Below are 17,485 nucleotides of genomic sequence, written 5' to 3' on the forward strand. Positions count from 1 at the left end.
TTGTGTCCGGATCGGACTTTCCTTGGCGTGGAAGGCAAGCTAGGCGACCAGCTGTGAAGATTCCTTCTTATGTAACCGACTCCATGTAACCCTAGATCTCTCCGGTGTCTATATAAACCGGGGAGCATAGTCCGGATAGGACACATTCATTACCATATACACATAGGCTAGGCTTAGCCACTACGATCTCGTGGTAGATCAACTCTTGTAACATTCATATTCATCAAGATCAATCAAGCAGGAAGTAGGGTATTACCTCCATAGAGAGGGCCCGGACCTGGGTAAACATCATGTCCCCCGTCTCCTGTTACCATCGATCCTAGACGCACAGCTCGGGACCCCCTACCCAAGATCCGCCGGTTTTGACACCGACATTGGTGCTTTCATTGAGAGTTCCACTGTGTCTTCATCAAAAGGTTTGATGGCCCCTTCAATCATCGATGATGACGCTGTCCAGGGAGAAACCTTTCTCCCCGGACAGATCTTCGTGTTGGGCGGCTTCGTGCTGCGGGCCAACTCGCTTGGCCATCTGGAGCAGATCGACAGCTACGCCCCTGGCCATCAGGTCAGATTCGGAAGCTTGAACTACGTTGCGGACATCCGTGGAGACTTGATCTTTGACGGATTCAAGACCGCGGCAATCGCTCCCCGCCGCCCTGGTGGACATGGCTTAAACCTGTCATCGGGCCGCATCCAGGAGAGAGCTCCTGCAGCAACTCTGGCCTTCGATCCGGAGCAGATCAAGCCCCCCGAACATGGGAAGCTCAACCCCATCGCGGGGGCTACCCATTCTGCGGCGTTGGAGCCGCCCGCAGATTCCGCTGTGTACGGCATCTGCATCAACGGAACCCCGGACTCTTCTCCGGTGTCGAGTTCCGAACCCTGCGAGCCCGCGGATACCAAACTCGATCGGTTATCGATCTTCAAGTTCAGCACCGCAGATGTCTTCCAACACTCGCCCATGGGCGACCTACTAAACTCATTAAAAAACCTATCCCTGGCAGATGGCTCGTCGCCGAACTATGTTCGGTTCGAACTTAGGGCGGATGATGGAGAAATTTGCTCCCCACCCGCCACCCACTTTACAGCCACCGTCGAGGACCCAACCAACACGCCTGACCCCCGCTCCGAAGACATCGCTGGTATGGACAACGACGAGGGGCAGGGCCAGAGCCTTCTACCCGCTAGACACGGGATGGCCACTTCCTGGTATGACGTGTGTATGATAGACACACCCGACGACGCTCTCGACGATGACAAGGAGGATCCAGTCGAGAATAAACCTCCTGGTACACAGTCCGAACAACGGTGCCCACGGCGCCGCTTCAAGCCACATCGCCCAAGAGAAAACATTGCTAGCACCAGAAAAGATAACACTCCGGACAATGAAGACCCTGTTGAGGTAGAATCCGAACAGGAGGAACAGGAAAGCGGGCAAAACAGCCCTGATGAACAGGCCACATATGGAGACTCGAAGGACAGCAATTATCTCCCACCCTCCGAGGAAGAGGAGATCATCGACAACGAGGATTTTATCGTGCCTAAGGAACCTCTCGAGCAGGAGCGTTTCAAACGCTGGCTTATAGCCACTGCAAGGAGCCTAAGGAAGAAGCAGCTGCAACTTCAAGCAAGCCAAGATTTGCTCAATGATAGATGGACCGAGGTCTTGGCTGCCGAAGAATACGGCCTTAGTAGCCCAGACAAAATCCACCCAAAGGGTAGGTGGATCCCTCAATACGATGGCAGGGCGCTGGAGCCCACACCACCATCGAACATTGCGGCGGGCCGGCCACAGTTCGGTCCAGACAAAGCTGCAGCCCAAACAGAGCAACATACCAACCCATCAGGCCGTCAAATCAAGAACAAAACAGCTCGAGGGAACACTCGCGACATCAACCAAGACCCGAAGGATAGAGCAGGGCGCACAAGATCGATGTACAGATCACGGAGATACACCCCGACCGACTATGATGGTCACCCATTTGGACACTACAGAGCCGACCACGCCAGGTCCGAACTCCGTAAGCGGAGTCCGCCGGAGGTGCTTCACAGTGTGGCCCAACATAGAGGAGCCGCACACCCTCTCTGCTTCACCGACGAGGTAATGGAGCATGCATTCCCAGACGGGTTCAAACCCATTAACATCGAATCATACGACGGAACAACAGATCCCGCGGTATGGATTGAGGATTACCTCCTCCATATTCACATGGCTCGCAGAGACGACCTTCATGCCATCAAATACATACCTCTCAAGCTTAAGGGGCCAGCTCGCTACTGGCTAAACAGTTTACCAAAAAATTCTATTGGTAGCTAGGAAGACTTGGAAGACGCCTTTCATGACAACTTCCAAGGAACATATGTCCGGCCTCTAGATGCCGATGACTTAAGTCATATTGTTCACAAGCCCGGCGAGTCAGTCAGGGAGCTCTGGACTAGGTTCTTAGTTAAAAAGAACCAAATTGTCGACTGTCCGAACGCAGAAGCCCTCGTAGCCTTCAAACACGGCGTCCGGGATGAATGGCTAGCGCGTCACATCGGCCAGGAAGGACCCAAGTCCATGACAGCCCTTACCGCTCTAATGACTCGCTTTTGTGCGAGAGAAGACAACTGGCTTGCTCGTAAAAGCAACAACACCAGCGACTTGGGCACTTCCGAAATTCGAGATGGCAACGGTAAGCCACGACAAACCAAACACAACAGTCATAGTAATACATGCGACACAACGGTGAACGCCGGATTTCACAATCCGAAGCCCGGTCAACGGAAGAAGCCACTAAAGGCAAACTAGGATGGACCATCCACCCTTGACAGGATATTGGACCGACCTTGTCAGATTCACGGTCACCCTGATAGGCCAGCTAATCATACCAACCAAAACTGTTGGGTCCTCAAGCAGGCAGGCAAGCTCAACGCCGATCACAAGGGGAGGAGGCCACCAGGCGATAGAGACGAAGGATCGGCTCGCCAGCCGAACACGAGGGGCCAGAAACACTTTCCCTCTGAAGTTTGACCACTCCCAGAACGGAAATAGTAGTTCGGCTTCCGTCGCCCACCCACTGTACTGGCAAAGTTCACACCACGCGTACATCACTATGCACTCAAGAAACCATGGGCATCGACGGAAGCACAATATGGACAACCCTGCAAGAAGCCCCGTAACGTTCTTATCCGTCTTTCTTATTTTTTCTGTATCATTTCTTAAAAACAGGTGATCATCAGGACAACATCTACATCGGACTCTCTCGAAGTTCGGATCCGCATACTCACCTACGGGTTCACTCCCGTTGAGGAATCCCCTCCCCGAGGACGGGCGGCGCAGACGTGCGACAGGAGGTCCAAAATAAGCTTTTGTAGACCGCACTCTTTCTTTTGAGCCTGTACCATGCCCTTCTCCTCTGTTCCCAACCCCGAGCATGTCAAATAGCTGGGTTGTGGTTTTTTACTCTTTATATATATTTATCATTGGCATATTGCTCCGCTCCCAGTAAACTTTGTCCGAACTAATCTTTCATGCTCTTTCTATAATGAGTCCGGCCGTAACGGCTGCCTTACGAGATGCACCTCGGCCTAACTTGCCAAGGGCCTGGTATGGGAACAAACGAGTCGGCAGTAAAAGTCTGAACAACTCTATAGAGTACTTCGGCGTCGCAAGTTTGGCCTTATATGCATCAACTCCGAATCATTGTCTTTGGTCAATAGTTGGGTTGCCCGGCTCCTGTGCTTGCTACCCTACGTTCCACTCTATCGGCTAGGGTAGTAAAGGGAGAACTACTGCGATTGTGCCCTGGCCTAGACCGGATGAGCACCTTAGTAGAGAAAGCCAAAAACTGACTGTCATGATGCGGCGAGAGCTGGTCAACCACTTGACGACTTATTTGAATCTTTAGTGATTCTCCGTGTCACACGAGGGATCTTTTTTAGATCAACATATGTAAGGCACTATGCGCCGTATACATACCAGGGGCTATGTCGTAGCCCCACCATAAAACTCCTATGGCTAAGTGAAAGTGTTAACGCCCTATAGTCTGGTTGCCTGGTTCACCGCATTATCACCTCCTTTATGGACCAAGACATTGGACAAAGAGTGATTAAATGCTTTTCCGAACACCCCCGTACCTCCTACGAGGGGGCTGAAGCCGACGACTGGAAAACTTTCAGATTATACTAAAACGGCCACAGAGGAGGAATTCAAGCTTTTGAGCAAAATATAAATAGATTAACTATAAAGTTGTCTGTTACATCATTATATAAATCACTCGAACATTATATCTTTCGAACATTGACCCTCTATCAAGCGGGCGGCATCTACGTCTTCAAAATAGTGCTCCGGCTCATTATGGTCCTGGCCCTTGGGTGGACTCCTCGCCGCAACATCAATGGCCTTCATCTTTCCCCAAAATGTTTTGACTCAGGCAAAGGCCATCCGTGCACCCTCAATGCACGCCAACCGCTTCACAGCGTCGATATGTGGCACCGCGTCAACAAGCCGCCGCACCAGGCCAAAATAACTACTCGGAATAGGCTCACTTGGCCATAACCGTATTATGACGTTCTTCATGGCATTGCCAGATATCCTATGAAGCTCGGCCCACTGGGACATCTGTTCATTGAGCAACAGAGGGCGCTTCGACGCGCCGAATTGTGACCAGAAAAGCTTCTCCATTGCATACCCCTCTTGTGCGTGGTAAAATTGCGCCGCATCGGAAGAACTCTTCGGCAAGTCCAAAAATTCAGCCGGAGAACTCCAGACCTGGTTTAGCCGAGCATAGTCCGGATCGCCAAACTTGGTCTGAAGCAAAAAGGGCTTCCCGGCCGCTATCTCCTTAGCCTGCCGAATCTCTCCACGAGCTGCCCTAGATTCAGACCGAGCCTCACTCGCCTCTCGTACAGCCTTATCAAGCTCAGCCATTTTGGCTTTATTCTCCTTCTCAAGGAATACACATCAGCTGGCAGTATTCTTCAATTCAAGCGCCAGTGCGGATATTTTCTCCTCCCTTTGGCGCTGAGCTGCTTGTTCGGCTCTTAGATCAGCCGATGCCTTCTCGGCAGCCGCATCACTATGCCGGGCCTGCTCCTTGGCCCGGGCTAGCTCCGCCCGAAGAGCTTCAACGGCGGCAGCACCATCTGCAATCATGCACATTACATATAAACCCTTTTAGGCATCAGGCCTACATTACAAGCACATTGGTGTAAGGAATGCTCGACATATATACCTTGCGAGTCGTCAAGACGCCTGTTGATCAATGCAATGTCATCTTCCGCAATATCCAGCTTTCGCTGCAGTTCGGCCACTTCCGTATTTCGGGTAGCCGCAGGAGGGGAGGCAGCCTGTATTCCAAGTTAAATCAAGGTTAGAAACTGAGCATATCTTTTGATCCTCCGATCGCTTCTGTCGGAAGGCAATCCAAGTCTGAGGGGCTACTACATATACAACAGGTGCATTCTGTCAATATTATTCAATTGGCAAAACTACATCACAAACCTCAAAACCCCTTAGGAGGCTCGTGAAGGCCTCGTTCAACCCGCTCTTCGCGGATAGAACCTTTTTGACCACCGTAACCATCAAGGCACGGTGTTCCTCCGAAATGGACACCTGTCGCAGCGTGTCCGTCAGCATTTCCGGCGCTTCTGGGTCTTCGGAAGCCGCTGCCGGAGTACGGTATTCTTTGAAGGAATCCGCCCACTCGCCCCCGGGATTGTCTCCGGCTCTAAACCGGATAGGGAGGGGCCGCCATGCTTGATTCCCGAACCCTGAGTGACAGAGACACCACCTTCGGGTAGTGCCCTCTTCGTTTCCTGCACTGCTTGTCGGCCAGGAGGAGCCCCCCGGGACGATACCTCAGAATCATCCGCCCTGTTGGGCGAGGGGGTCAGAGAAGGCGTGTCACTCTCCATCATCTCTGGAAGAAGGTCTCCCGAGGAGGAGGACGATTGGGAAACCCCAGGCGTTAACCTGTGAGGACATACGTATGTCGGAGGATTACTTCAGTAATAAGAAAGGAAGGAGGTATGGTTCAAGTACCCTGCTGCACTTACGGCTTGGCCAGAGGTTTATCCTCATCATAAAGCTCCACGTCAACATTGCTTGCCCGGCCCAAGCCGCCTGTCGATGGCGTTTTCCCTTTCTTGGAAGGTTTCCCCTCCTGACCTTCAGAAGCGGCCCTTTTCTTGCCATGGAAGGCCTCCTCTGCACCTTTTCCCTCGGGCAAGAGGGTTTCGGTTTCCCCGAACACAACGTCTGATTTATCCTTGGGGCAGAGACCACCTCCGGCCTCCCTGTTCTCGCCCTCCTCCGCAGACACCTGGTACGGTGTCGGAGTCAGCATCCTCGTTAGTAGGGCGTTCGCAGAGTCTTCGGGAAGGGGCGCCGGACACCAGATCAACACCGCTTTCTTTATCCAGTCCTGTGAAGGGACGGATTGTTCAATATCTTACCAAGGGATACTCGAATAAAGGGTGTGCGGAAATCGAATACTTACCGCGGTGTCCAGATGATTGCAGTCGAGGCCAACATCTTCGGTGGTGTCCGGCCATTGCTCTCGTTCCCCGAAATATAATTTCCACATTCCCTCGTGCGTAGTGCCGAGGAAGTGCTGAAGAGTCCGCCATCCTTCAGGATTAAACTCCCACATACGGAGAGGCCGCCGCTGACATGGCAGGGTCTGGCGGACTATCATTACTTGAACGACGTTCACAAGACCGATGCCCTTCTCGGTAAGGCTTCGGACGCGACCTTGCAGAGTCTGCACTTCATTGACGGATCCCTAGTCCAGTCCCTTATGGATCCATGAAGCAAGCTGAATTGGAGGGCCGGGTCGGAATGCAGGCGTAGCTGCCCACTTGGAGCCCCGCGGCTCGTTGATATAAAACCACCCCTGTTGCCATAGGTCGAAAGACTTGGTGAAAGATCCTTCAAACCAAACCGCGCTGGCAAGCTTGCCTATTGTGACGCTGCCGCATTCTGCCTGCTCCTCCTCTGTCACCTGCAGCCTCACGTCAAAGGTCTTGAGCCACAAACCAAAGTGCAGAGGAGTCCGGAGGAAGGCCTCACATGTGACGATAAATGTCGAGATGTGGAGAATAGAGTCCGGGGCCAGATCGTGAAAGTCTAGCCCATAGTAAAACATGAGCCCCCGGACGAAGGGGTTAAGCGCGAACCCCAACCCATGGAGGAAGTGGGACACAAACACTACCCTCTCGCCGAATTTGGGGGTAGGAACGACCTGCCCCTGTGCAGGAAGCCGATGGAGGATTTCCGGGGTCAGATACCTCGCTGCGTGGAGCTTCGCAATATCCTCCTCTATGACAGAAGAAGCCACCCACCGGCTTGGACGGCTGGATCCGGACATGATTGGGGCTGGTGGCGATGCGAACCCGAGGGTTGGCACTTGGGTGGCTAGGGTTGAGGAAGAAGCGAGCGCAAAGGAAGAAGACGAGTCTGGGACCCTATATAAAGACCCCAAATACTAAGCGTATCCACCTGGGTCTCAAACCTTACCAATCTCCCGAGAGTTGTACCCGGGGGACGGTTGGGTTACCCACGCCTGCATTAATGAAAATCCCGTGAAAAAAGGAACACGATCTCTGCCTTGGCAAGACAAGCCAGTAAAACCGCGTCCCGAGACGTGGGGCGACGCGCCAGCCAACGGTTGGAAATAGTGACCAGGCAGGCGTGATGTCATAAACAGTTACCAATAAATTAGGCTCGTATATTTTCTGCAACTATATATACAGGTCTGGATATATCTACTACATCCGAAGACTATCTTGGAGTTCGGAGAATGGAGAACCCGCCTTGCAATGTCGAAGACAATCTGCGCGCTAGACTCCTCGTCATTGAAGCCAGGTTCAGGGGCTACTGAGGGAGTCCTGGACTAAGGGGTCCTCGGGCGTCCGGCCTGCTATCCATGGGCCGGACTGATGGGCTGTGAAGACCGAAGACCATACTCGTGTCCGGATCGGACTTTCCTTGGCGTGGAAGGCAAGCTAGGCGACCAGCTGTGAAGATTCCTTCTTATGTAACCGACTCCATGTAACCCTAGATCTCTCTGGTGTCTATATAAACCGGAGAGCATAGTCCGGATAGGACACATTCATTACCATATACACATAGGCTAGGCTTCTAGGGTTTAGCCACTACGATCTCGTGGTAGATCAACTCTTGTAACATTCATATTCATCAAGATCAGTCAAGCAGGAAGTAGGGTATTACCTCCATAGAGAGGGCCCGAACCTGGGTAAACATCGTGTCCCCCGTCTCCTGTTACCATCGATCCTAGACGCACAGTTCGGGACCCCCTACCCGAGATCCGCCGGTTTTGACACCGACAACCACCTACCCTCCCTGAGGCATGGGGGACATGTGGCGGGCGAGCCAGAATTAAGAAGACAAGTGGGGCGATCCACCCCGTGATCGTGGGGCGTGGGCGCCATGAAGGCAACGACCCGAGTCCACTTTGTAAATGAGCAGCGCCCCTGCGGCTTCCTCTTTTTTATGGGGAGGACGCGGGCCGCCTCTTTACTATTCACCGCGAGATGATGCAAGCACGCTGTGACCGTTCCACACACGACCCCCACGTCATGCACTCAATGCGAATCGTGGGGAAGTGCAACTGCCGAAGAAGTTACTGCGGTTAAAACTCTGCCATGCGTGCCCCCGCACCGTTCTGGGCATGTCCCAACAATGCGTCGCACTTATGTGTGGCCCAGGCCCGGGGGCTCCTGTCGGTGTACAAAAGTAGGGGCCTTTCTGTACCCCTTTACTTGTGCACGAGCAGTCGTAGCCGCACCTGCGGCCATGCTTGGCGGGGCAGAGGAAGGAAAGGTACGAGACTGCCAAGGCAGCACTCAAGCCAGAGGCATGAAAAGCGAAGGGGCAAGATGGGCTTCCCCCGGCAACACCCTTGCTGGGGCGGCCTACATAGCCCCGGCAAGAGCCTTGCCGGGCGGCTTGCCCCACACCAGCGAGGCCGCCACCCTTGAGCCTGAGAGTTCTGACACCATCGACAACATCAAGATCAAGGCTCAGGGGGCGCCTACGTGGTGGCATGCAGATCTTTGTCAAGACCAAAGGCCTGCGAGTCTAGATAAGAACCAGAAGATGAAGACCCCCCGCAAGATCCTTGCCGGGGACGGCCAAAGACCCCCGGTAGGATCCTTGCCGGGGATGCCCGCGAGACCCCGGCAAGACCCTTGCCAGGGGCATCTGCGGGGCCACGGCTAGGCCCGCACCCACCAACGTTGCGCTGCCCCGCGGCCGTTCCGACACGGCAGCCAGTCCGCCAACTAGTCAAGCACCTGAGTGGTGGCATGCAGATCTTCGTGAAGACCCTGTCACCGCACCAGCACAGCAACCAGCCAGCCAGCATGGCGCTGCATGCCTCGTTAGCCTGGATGCGCGTTGAAGCAAGGCGAGGCGGTGACGAACGGGACGAGCTCTGTTGCCGCCCCTGATAAAGCAAGAGGGCACGTAGGCAGCACATTAAATGCGTTTATCCTACGGTGTCAGGCGATAAACTTGTACACTGTTGATACTTTCCACCTCCTGTGTGCCACTGTGGCGACCCCTTTGACATATAAAAGGAGGCCCGAGGCGTACTGTGGAAGGATTCAGACTTTTTGGACTCGGCACGCATAGTAGCTAGTCCAAGAACGGAAGAACACCAAATAAACACAGACAAGCAGGACTAGGGTTTTACACATCGTTTGCGGCCTGAACCTGGGTAAAAATCCCCTCACGCTGATCGCTAGACCTGCTCTTTGCGCAGCTCCACGCCCCCGCCAACCGTAGAAGGGATTCCCTAGGATCCCATAGGTGTCGTTTCCCCGACAAATATGTGAAAGTTGTATAACATTGGCATGAAACAACAAAATTATAGATACTACAGAGACGTATCAGTTCTCTATTAAAAGGAGACCTTAGTATCCCTTAGTTTCCAATAGGACCCCACTGCCATAGGAGGGTAGGACAAAAGATGTCATGCAAGTTCTTTCCATAAGCACGTATGACTATTTACGTAATACATGCCTACATTATATTTATGAACTGGAGCTAGTGTTGTATCGCCCTAGGTTATAACTGTTATATGATGAATATCATCCAACGAATTCACCGATCCAATGCCTACGAATTTCTCTTATATTGTTTCTGTTAAGTTACTACTGCTACTGTTATTGTTGCACTTGCTACAAAATCGTTGCTATCACTGCTACCGTTACTATTGCCGTTGCTACTACTATCAAAACTATCACACTACTTTGCTACTGATCACTTTGTTGCAGATAATTAATCTCCAGGTGTGGTTGAATTGACAACTCAACTACTAATACTTGCAAATATTCTTTGGCTCCCCTTGTGTCGAATCAATAATTTTGGGCTGAATATTCTACCCTCGAAAACTGTTGCGATCCCCTATACTTGTGGGTTATCAATACCCCCCGATACTACCCATAGATTCATCAAAATAAGTGAATAACACATAGAAAACATAATCTATCAAAAACAGGACAGTCTGTAGTAATCTGGAAACTTTGTATACTTCTGTAACTCAAAAAATTCTAAAAAATTAGGACAACCTAAACAAATTGCATAGCGGTACTATGTAAAAATTTCAAGATTTTATCACGCTCCAGTAAAAAATGTAAATTCAATTACTACAGCAAAAGTTTCTGTTTTTTCTACTGCACGCACCAAACAAGCAATTTAAACATCCTAAAAGCAAATCTTGGCACATTATTTTTATAATACAATGGATATATACAAGGGGATATTTATTTTTGAGAAACTTCCATGAAAAATTCTACATTATTTCCATGAGCATGAACACAAGTGTTCAAGGTCGGCCCTCACTTCTCCAATGCACAACCTTCCAATCACTTCTCTTTTTGAAAAAGTTTTTAGGCATAAGAGGCAAGTAATTTTTTTATTTTGCATTCTTTAAAAAAATTGTTTGTTTCACCCGCAACTAAAAAAACAAAAACAAAAGGGAAAACAAAATCTACTTAGTGAAGAAAGCAAACAAGCATACACGAGAATACCAACCCCATGCTATTGCTCCCCGGCAACGGCGCCAGAAAAGAGCTTGACAATCCCCAAGTGCAAGGAATCATCGTAGCAATTTCCAAAGGTGAAGTGATAAGTATGGAGTGTCAAACCCACAAGGAGCTAAAGGTAAGATCAACATTCTCTCAAGTCCTATCTACCACTGATACGACTCTACGTACACCGAACGTTTGCTTCCATCTAGAAACGAGAAATAAAACTATGTTGTGGGTATGAAGAGGATAACTTTGCATGATATCGGAGAGCTAAAATATAAAAATAGGTGCAGTTAACATAAAGTTAGAATATATTACTATATATTATAAATAGAGAGTGTGGAATAATGATGGATCGGTGTGCGGAATTATCCTAGGCAATTAACAAGATCGGTAGTCGTTATTGCAATTTTATATGAGGGTGAGGCATAAGCTAACATACTTTCTCTTCTTGGATCATATGCACTTATGATTGGAACTCTAGCAAGCATCCGCAACTACTAAAGATCATTAAGGTAAAACCCAACCATAGCATTAAAGTATCAAGTCCACTTTATCCCATACGCAACAACCCCCTTACTCGGGTTTAAGCTTCTGTCACTCTAGCAACCCACTATAAGCGAATCATGAACATATTGCAACACCCTACAACGGGAATCCTTCATGTGTGCGTGATACGTCCATTTTGCATCATGCTTTTATATCGATATTTATTGCATTATGGGCTGTTATTACACATTATGTCACAATACTTATGCCTATTCTCTCTTATTTTACAAGGATTACATAAGGAGGGAGAATGCCGGCAGCTGGAATTCTGGGCTGGAAAAGGAGCAAATATTAGAGACCTATTCTGCACAACTCCAAAAGTCCTGAAACTCCACGAAAGTTGTTTTTGGAAATAATAAAAAATACTGAGCGAAAGAAATACGTCAGGGGGGCCACCACCTGTCCACGAGGGTGGGGGCGCGCCCTACCCCCTGGGCGCGCCCCCTGCCTCGTGGGCCCCTGTTGGTCCTCCGGTGGCCATCTTCTGCTATATGAAGTCTTTCGTCCGAAGAAAAATCATAAGCAAGCTTTCGGGATGAGACTCCGCCGCCACGAGGTGAAACCTTGGCGGAACCAATCTAGGGCTCCGGCAGAGCTGTTCTGCCGGGAACACTTCCCTCCGGGGGGAAATCATCGCCATCGTCATCACCAACACTCCTCTCATCGGCAAAGGGCAATCTCCATCAACATCTTCACCAGCACCATCTCCTCTCAAACCCTAGTTCATCTCTTGTATCCAATTCTTGTCTCCAAGTCCGGGATTGGTACTTGTAGGTTGCTAGTAGTGTTGATTACTCCTTGCAGTTGATGCTAGTTGGTTTATTTGGTGGAAGATCATATGTTCAGATCCTATATGCATATTAATACTCCTCTGATTATGAACATGAATATGCTTTGTGAGTAGTTACGTTTGTTCCTGAGGACATGGGAGAAGTCTCGCTATTAGTAGTCATGTGAATTTGGTATTCGTTCGATATTTTGATGAGATGTATGTTGTCTATCCTCTAGTGGTGTTATGTGAACGTCGACTACATGACACTTCACCATTATTTGGGCCTAGAGGAAGGCATTGGGAAGTAATAAGTAGATGATGGGTTGCTAGAGTGACAGAAGCTTAAACCCTAGTTTATGCGTTGCTTCGTAAGGGGCTGATTTGGATCCATATGTTTCATGCTATGGTTAGGTTTACCTTAATACTTTTGTTGTAGTTGTGGATGCTTGCAATAGAGGTTAATCATAAGTGGGATGCTTGTTCAAGTAAGAACAGCACCCAAGCACTGGTCCACCCACATATCAAATTATCAAAGTACCGAACGCGAATCATATGAACGTGATGAAAACTAGCTTGACGATAATTCCCATGTGTCCTCGGGAGCGCTTTTCTCTATATAAGAGTTTGTCCAGGCTTGTCCTTTGCTACAAAAAGGATTGGGCCACCTTGCTGCACTTTATTTACTTTTGTTACTTATTGCTCATTACAAATTATCTTATCACAAAACTATCTGTTACCTATTTTTTCAGTGCTTGCAGAGAATACCTTGCTGAAAACCGCTTATCATTTCCTTCTGCTCCTCGTTGGGTTCGACACTCTTACTTATCAAAAGGACTACGCTAGATCCCCTATACTTGTGGGTCATCAATGCGCGGCACAAAAGGCCCCCTCAAACCAATCTAGATCATCAATCAATCCAAAAGATAAAAGAAATCTATTCAAAACATCATAGGATGGCAACACATCATTGGATCATAATATGTGGCATAAAGCACCATGTTCAAGTAGGGGATTTACAATGGGGTGCGGAAGCGTGGACTGCGTAAAAGAGATGAGGATGGTGATGAAGATGGTGATGTTGATGAAGACGATCACTGCGACGATGGTTCCCCCGGCGGCACTCCGACGCCATCGAGAGAGGGGGGGAGAGAGTCTCCCCCTTGTGCTTCCTCCTCCATGGCCTCCCCCTAGATGGGGAGAGGTTCTCCCTCTGGTCCTTGGCCTCCATGGTGATGATGGGCCCCTCCGGGATCCTCCTCCATGGCCTCCAGTGATGATGGCCCCCTCCGGCAGGGTGCCGGAGAGGGCCTAGATTGATTTTTCGTGGCTATAGAGGCTTGCGGCGGCGGAACTCCCAATCTAGGTTTCTTTCTGGTGTTTTTGGTATTTATAGGAATTTTTGGCGTCGGTCTCACGTCAAGGGGGTCCACGAGGCAGCGGCAAGGTAGGAGCACCCTCCCGGGGGGGTAGGGCGCGCCCCCTACCATGCCGTCGCCTCGGGATTCTTTTGGCCCAATTCTTGTGCTTCAAGGTTCTCTTTTGGTCCATAAAAAATCACCGTAAATTTTCAGCCCATTCCGAGAACTTTTATTTCTGCACAAAAAAGACACCACGGTAGTTCTGCTGAAAATAGCGTCAGTCCGGGTTAGTTCTAATAAAATCATACCAAAATTATATAAAATTATTGTAAACATGGCATGAATACTTCATAAATTATAGATACGTTGGAGACGTATCAAACTCCTCATTTTGCTAAAAAAAGAGATTAATAACTCCTAAAAAGAAGTTGATTGAGTAATAAAAGAATCAAGCAAATTTTCCAGGTGCCGAATTTAGACGCCAACATCATTCATCTTGGTCACCACTCATCCTGCCTGCGAAGGACGGATCTGCAGCATACAACTTTGTTTATGATAAATTCAAACCCAAACTTTCAACTTACAAGGCGAACAGACTCTCGCATGCTGCAAGACTCATTCTTATAAAATCTATTTTTGCCTCTATACCTGTGTATTATATGTCTAATATTCTTTTCTATAAGAAGTTCTTAGGAAAGCTCACAGTGATTATAAGAAACTTCTGGTGGACAGGTGTAAGGGATGAAGCTACTACAAAAAGCTTGTGCCTTAGGGCATGGACAAACATTTGCATTGAGAAGAAAATTGGTGGTTTAGGCATCAAGAACTTGCGGGCAATTAATCAAGGACTTATTCTTTCTGCGGCATGGAGGTTGGCAAAAGAACCAAATAGTCAGATGGCTTTGATCCTCAAGGCTAAGTATCACCATGACACGTCCATTTGGGAGAGCCAAAGCAAACAAGCCAAAATCAGCTTTCTGGGCTGAAATTCTAAAGGTAAAACCTCTCTTAATTTTAGTCAGTACTTGTCAGATTATAGATGGTAATAGTTATGTGTGGAGTTCTCCTTGGTTTTCGAGATGGAAATAAAGTTATGACCATCTCATTATACAAGAGCACACTTTTGTCTATCCTGCCATTGTTAAAGATCTTTGGTTGCCAAATCAAAAAGTTTGGAATGCTGATCTAACTGACACTTTGTTCACTCATGAGATAGCTAATAACATTCTTCATACTCATATAGTTGCTACTGCTGGGTAAGATGCTTTGATTTGGAAACTAACACCCACAGGAAACTTCTCCACCAAAAGTGCATATAAGCATTGCTTCAATAACCTTAACCTGCCAGCTAGACAATGACCGAAAGAGGCTCATCCACAAATCATTGCTCTTCTAAACCAAGTTTGGCAAGACAAACTGATGGCACCAAGAGTACAAACATTTGCTTGGAGGCTTATTAGGAAAGCGCTTCCTATAGGTAAGAGACAAGTAAATTCTCTAAATACATAAATGAAAACTACTCCAGATGTGGCAATACAGAGGATGAAATGCACATGCTTTTCCTTTGCTCTTTCTCTAAAGTAGCCTGGTTTTGCTCACCATGTTTCATTATAATTGAAATCCTTGCTGCAAGTAATCATTCTATTTCTGACATGATCCAAACCTTGCTTAACTCAGGCCATCCACAGATTAATTCTTCTAACTTATATATTATTCTATGGTGCCTTTGGAAATCTCGAAACGATTCTCTCTTTGCTAGGAAACATTGCAGGCCCTCTCAGGTATATGCAGCGGCTAATGCAATTATACAAGCAACTAAATTGGTAGAGACCCTTGCTGAAGATCATGGTGAGCATTGCTTACAGGACTACGGTCGGAGATACAAAATCATGATTCTTTTACAGACAACACAATCTTCTGTGATGCTGCATGGGAATTACAACCAACCCACACTTCTAAGCAGGCAGGAATTGGAGTCTTCATCCAGGTTCAAAATAATGATCGCATCTAGCAACTTCACATTGCAGCAATGCCCCCTCCGGCTTCTTCTCCTCTTCAAGCTGAGACTTATGGTCTCATGCTTGCAACCTGGATAGCAGACATACTCAATATTCAAGATCCACACTTCTACACGGATTTCTCAGTACTAGCTTTGGCAGCAAAAGCGACGGGCATTCTCTTTGCTCCAGGGCATTGGGAGAACAGTGGAATATTCATTTCTGAGCCCGGGCTGAGATGCTCCTGAAATCAACACCGCAAGCTGGCATCGGGATCTGTGTTATTAGCTGTATTTCTCGTTCGTATTTCCAACAAATTCGAGCAGCTCTGCGGCGCAATGAATGCGACGACAGCGCTCACTGGGTTCGCGGAACAGGTTGTGGACGAACGGCTCGGCCAATTTTCTGTGCTTGTGCGAGCCGTCCACAAGCTGCTGTATGGTGTTGTCATAAATGGATCTCCAACGCTCGTTCTTACATCAAAACCAACCTCCCAAAAAAACCCCATTGCCTTCTAGCTACCCCCTTTCCAGTCCCGCCGCCACATGTCCGCATCGTCGTGTTCCTCCCTTCCCGTGCGAACAGACTTTCTCCTTCCTTTAATCTCCCGTCCATTCTGCTGGAGACGAACGTCGCCACGACAGGCGACAAGTCGGGGCATCGTTTCTACAAATGCCATGGATGTAAGCAGAACATCAGATTCGTGTTTCGCCATACTTCATGCTTGACATCACATCGCTAATCTCTGACTTTTGCTCTGAATATTAAATCCACCGCATCGATCTTTGCCTGCAGCCTACAGGTACGGCAGTGCCATCCAGCAGGCGTACTTCAGAAAGGCTCAATCCGCAACAGGTTGCCCGTGCTTACCAGCAGTCTGGCGTGCACCAAGCCATGCAGGTGCTCGCTGCTCCAATTCTGCACCATGCGCAGCAGGGCAACCATGCTGGGCAGTTAGCTCCTCTTAAGCAGCAGCAGATCCAGACACCACCGCCGACGCAGTTTGAGCTCCTCAACAAACTCCGCAGACCGGTAGCTGCCGTCGCCGCTGCATTTGGGTCCCAAGCGCTCGGCCTAGTAGCTATTCTGCTTGCAGCCAATAACATCATGCTAACTGTGCTTGTTTTGCTTTTCCTTGTCCCAGTGTACTTTGCTTCGTCCAATTAGTCATTAAAAATATCCCTAGCGAAATATGTACCATATCCTGTATCGCCACTTAGCAACTTCGCAGGACCGTAAATTTCTTGAAGGTGGCTCCCTCTACCGCTAAGCCTGTTTTGTAGAATTATTAATTCATCTACAAAATGTAACTCCATGTACTGTTGTGACGATGTGAACAAGATTATATGAGTGATTTCAGTTATTATTTTTTAGTCCTTGCAGTTCTGGTTCCGCTGTGTACTTTTTTTGTGCTCTTATTTAAGGTTCAATTAACCGATGATAGCGCGGACCAAAGTTTACCAAATTACATTCAGAAAATGTGGTCTAGACTGTCGACGAACTCCTCCCGAAGCGCGCGTAGTTAGCTTTCTTTTACAACAGCGCCAAATTGCAAAAAGACAAATCCCCGCAAATGCTTTGACTTAAGCAGTAATGAAACAGTCTACGGTATCTAGTAGGAGCTCCAGTCCTGCATGCTCCATTTCTTTCTCCTAGCCGCCGGCTTGCAACCAGCGCCGCCGCTAGATCCTAACTAGTACTTGATGGAAACGAGATACTAATGCGGCCGACAGACGGCTCAATTAACGCCCCACCATCTTATCTGATCC

The 17,485-nt window shown here is 48.8% G+C and overlaps 1 protein-coding gene across 1 annotated transcript; it reads left to right on the forward strand.

Moving 5' to 3' along the window:
• The first annotated feature begins 16,209 nt into the window (after positions 1-16,209).
• Positions 16,210-17,068, forward strand: LOC123169699 (uncharacterized). Its single transcript, XM_044587571.1, has 2 exons — positions 16,210-16,399; positions 16,512-17,068. The coding sequence occupies exons 1-2, from the start codon at positions 16,262-16,264 to the stop codon at positions 16,881-16,883; spliced, it is 510 nt and encodes a 169-aa protein (XP_044443506.1). The 5' UTR covers positions 16,210-16,261; the 3' UTR covers positions 16,884-17,068.
• The last annotated feature ends 417 nt before the right edge of the window (positions 17,069-17,485 follow it).

Source organism: Triticum aestivum, chromosome 7D, assembly GCF_018294505.1.
Source record: "Triticum aestivum cultivar Chinese Spring chromosome 7D, IWGSC CS RefSeq v2.1, whole genome shotgun sequence".
Classification (NCBI taxonomy): domain Eukaryota; kingdom Viridiplantae; phylum Streptophyta; class Magnoliopsida; order Poales; family Poaceae; genus Triticum; species Triticum aestivum.

Bases quoted from the DNA above. Each gene is read 5' to 3' on its own strand.
- LOC123169699 (XM_044587571.1), top strand. From the start codon at position 16,262: ATGTCCGCATCGTCGTGTTCCTCCCTTCCCGTGCGAACAGACTTTCTC. The intron at 16,400-16,511 runs GTAAGCAGAACA...CTTTGCCTGCAG, and splicing joins TTTCTACAAATGCCATGGAT to CCTACAGGTACGGCAGTGCC.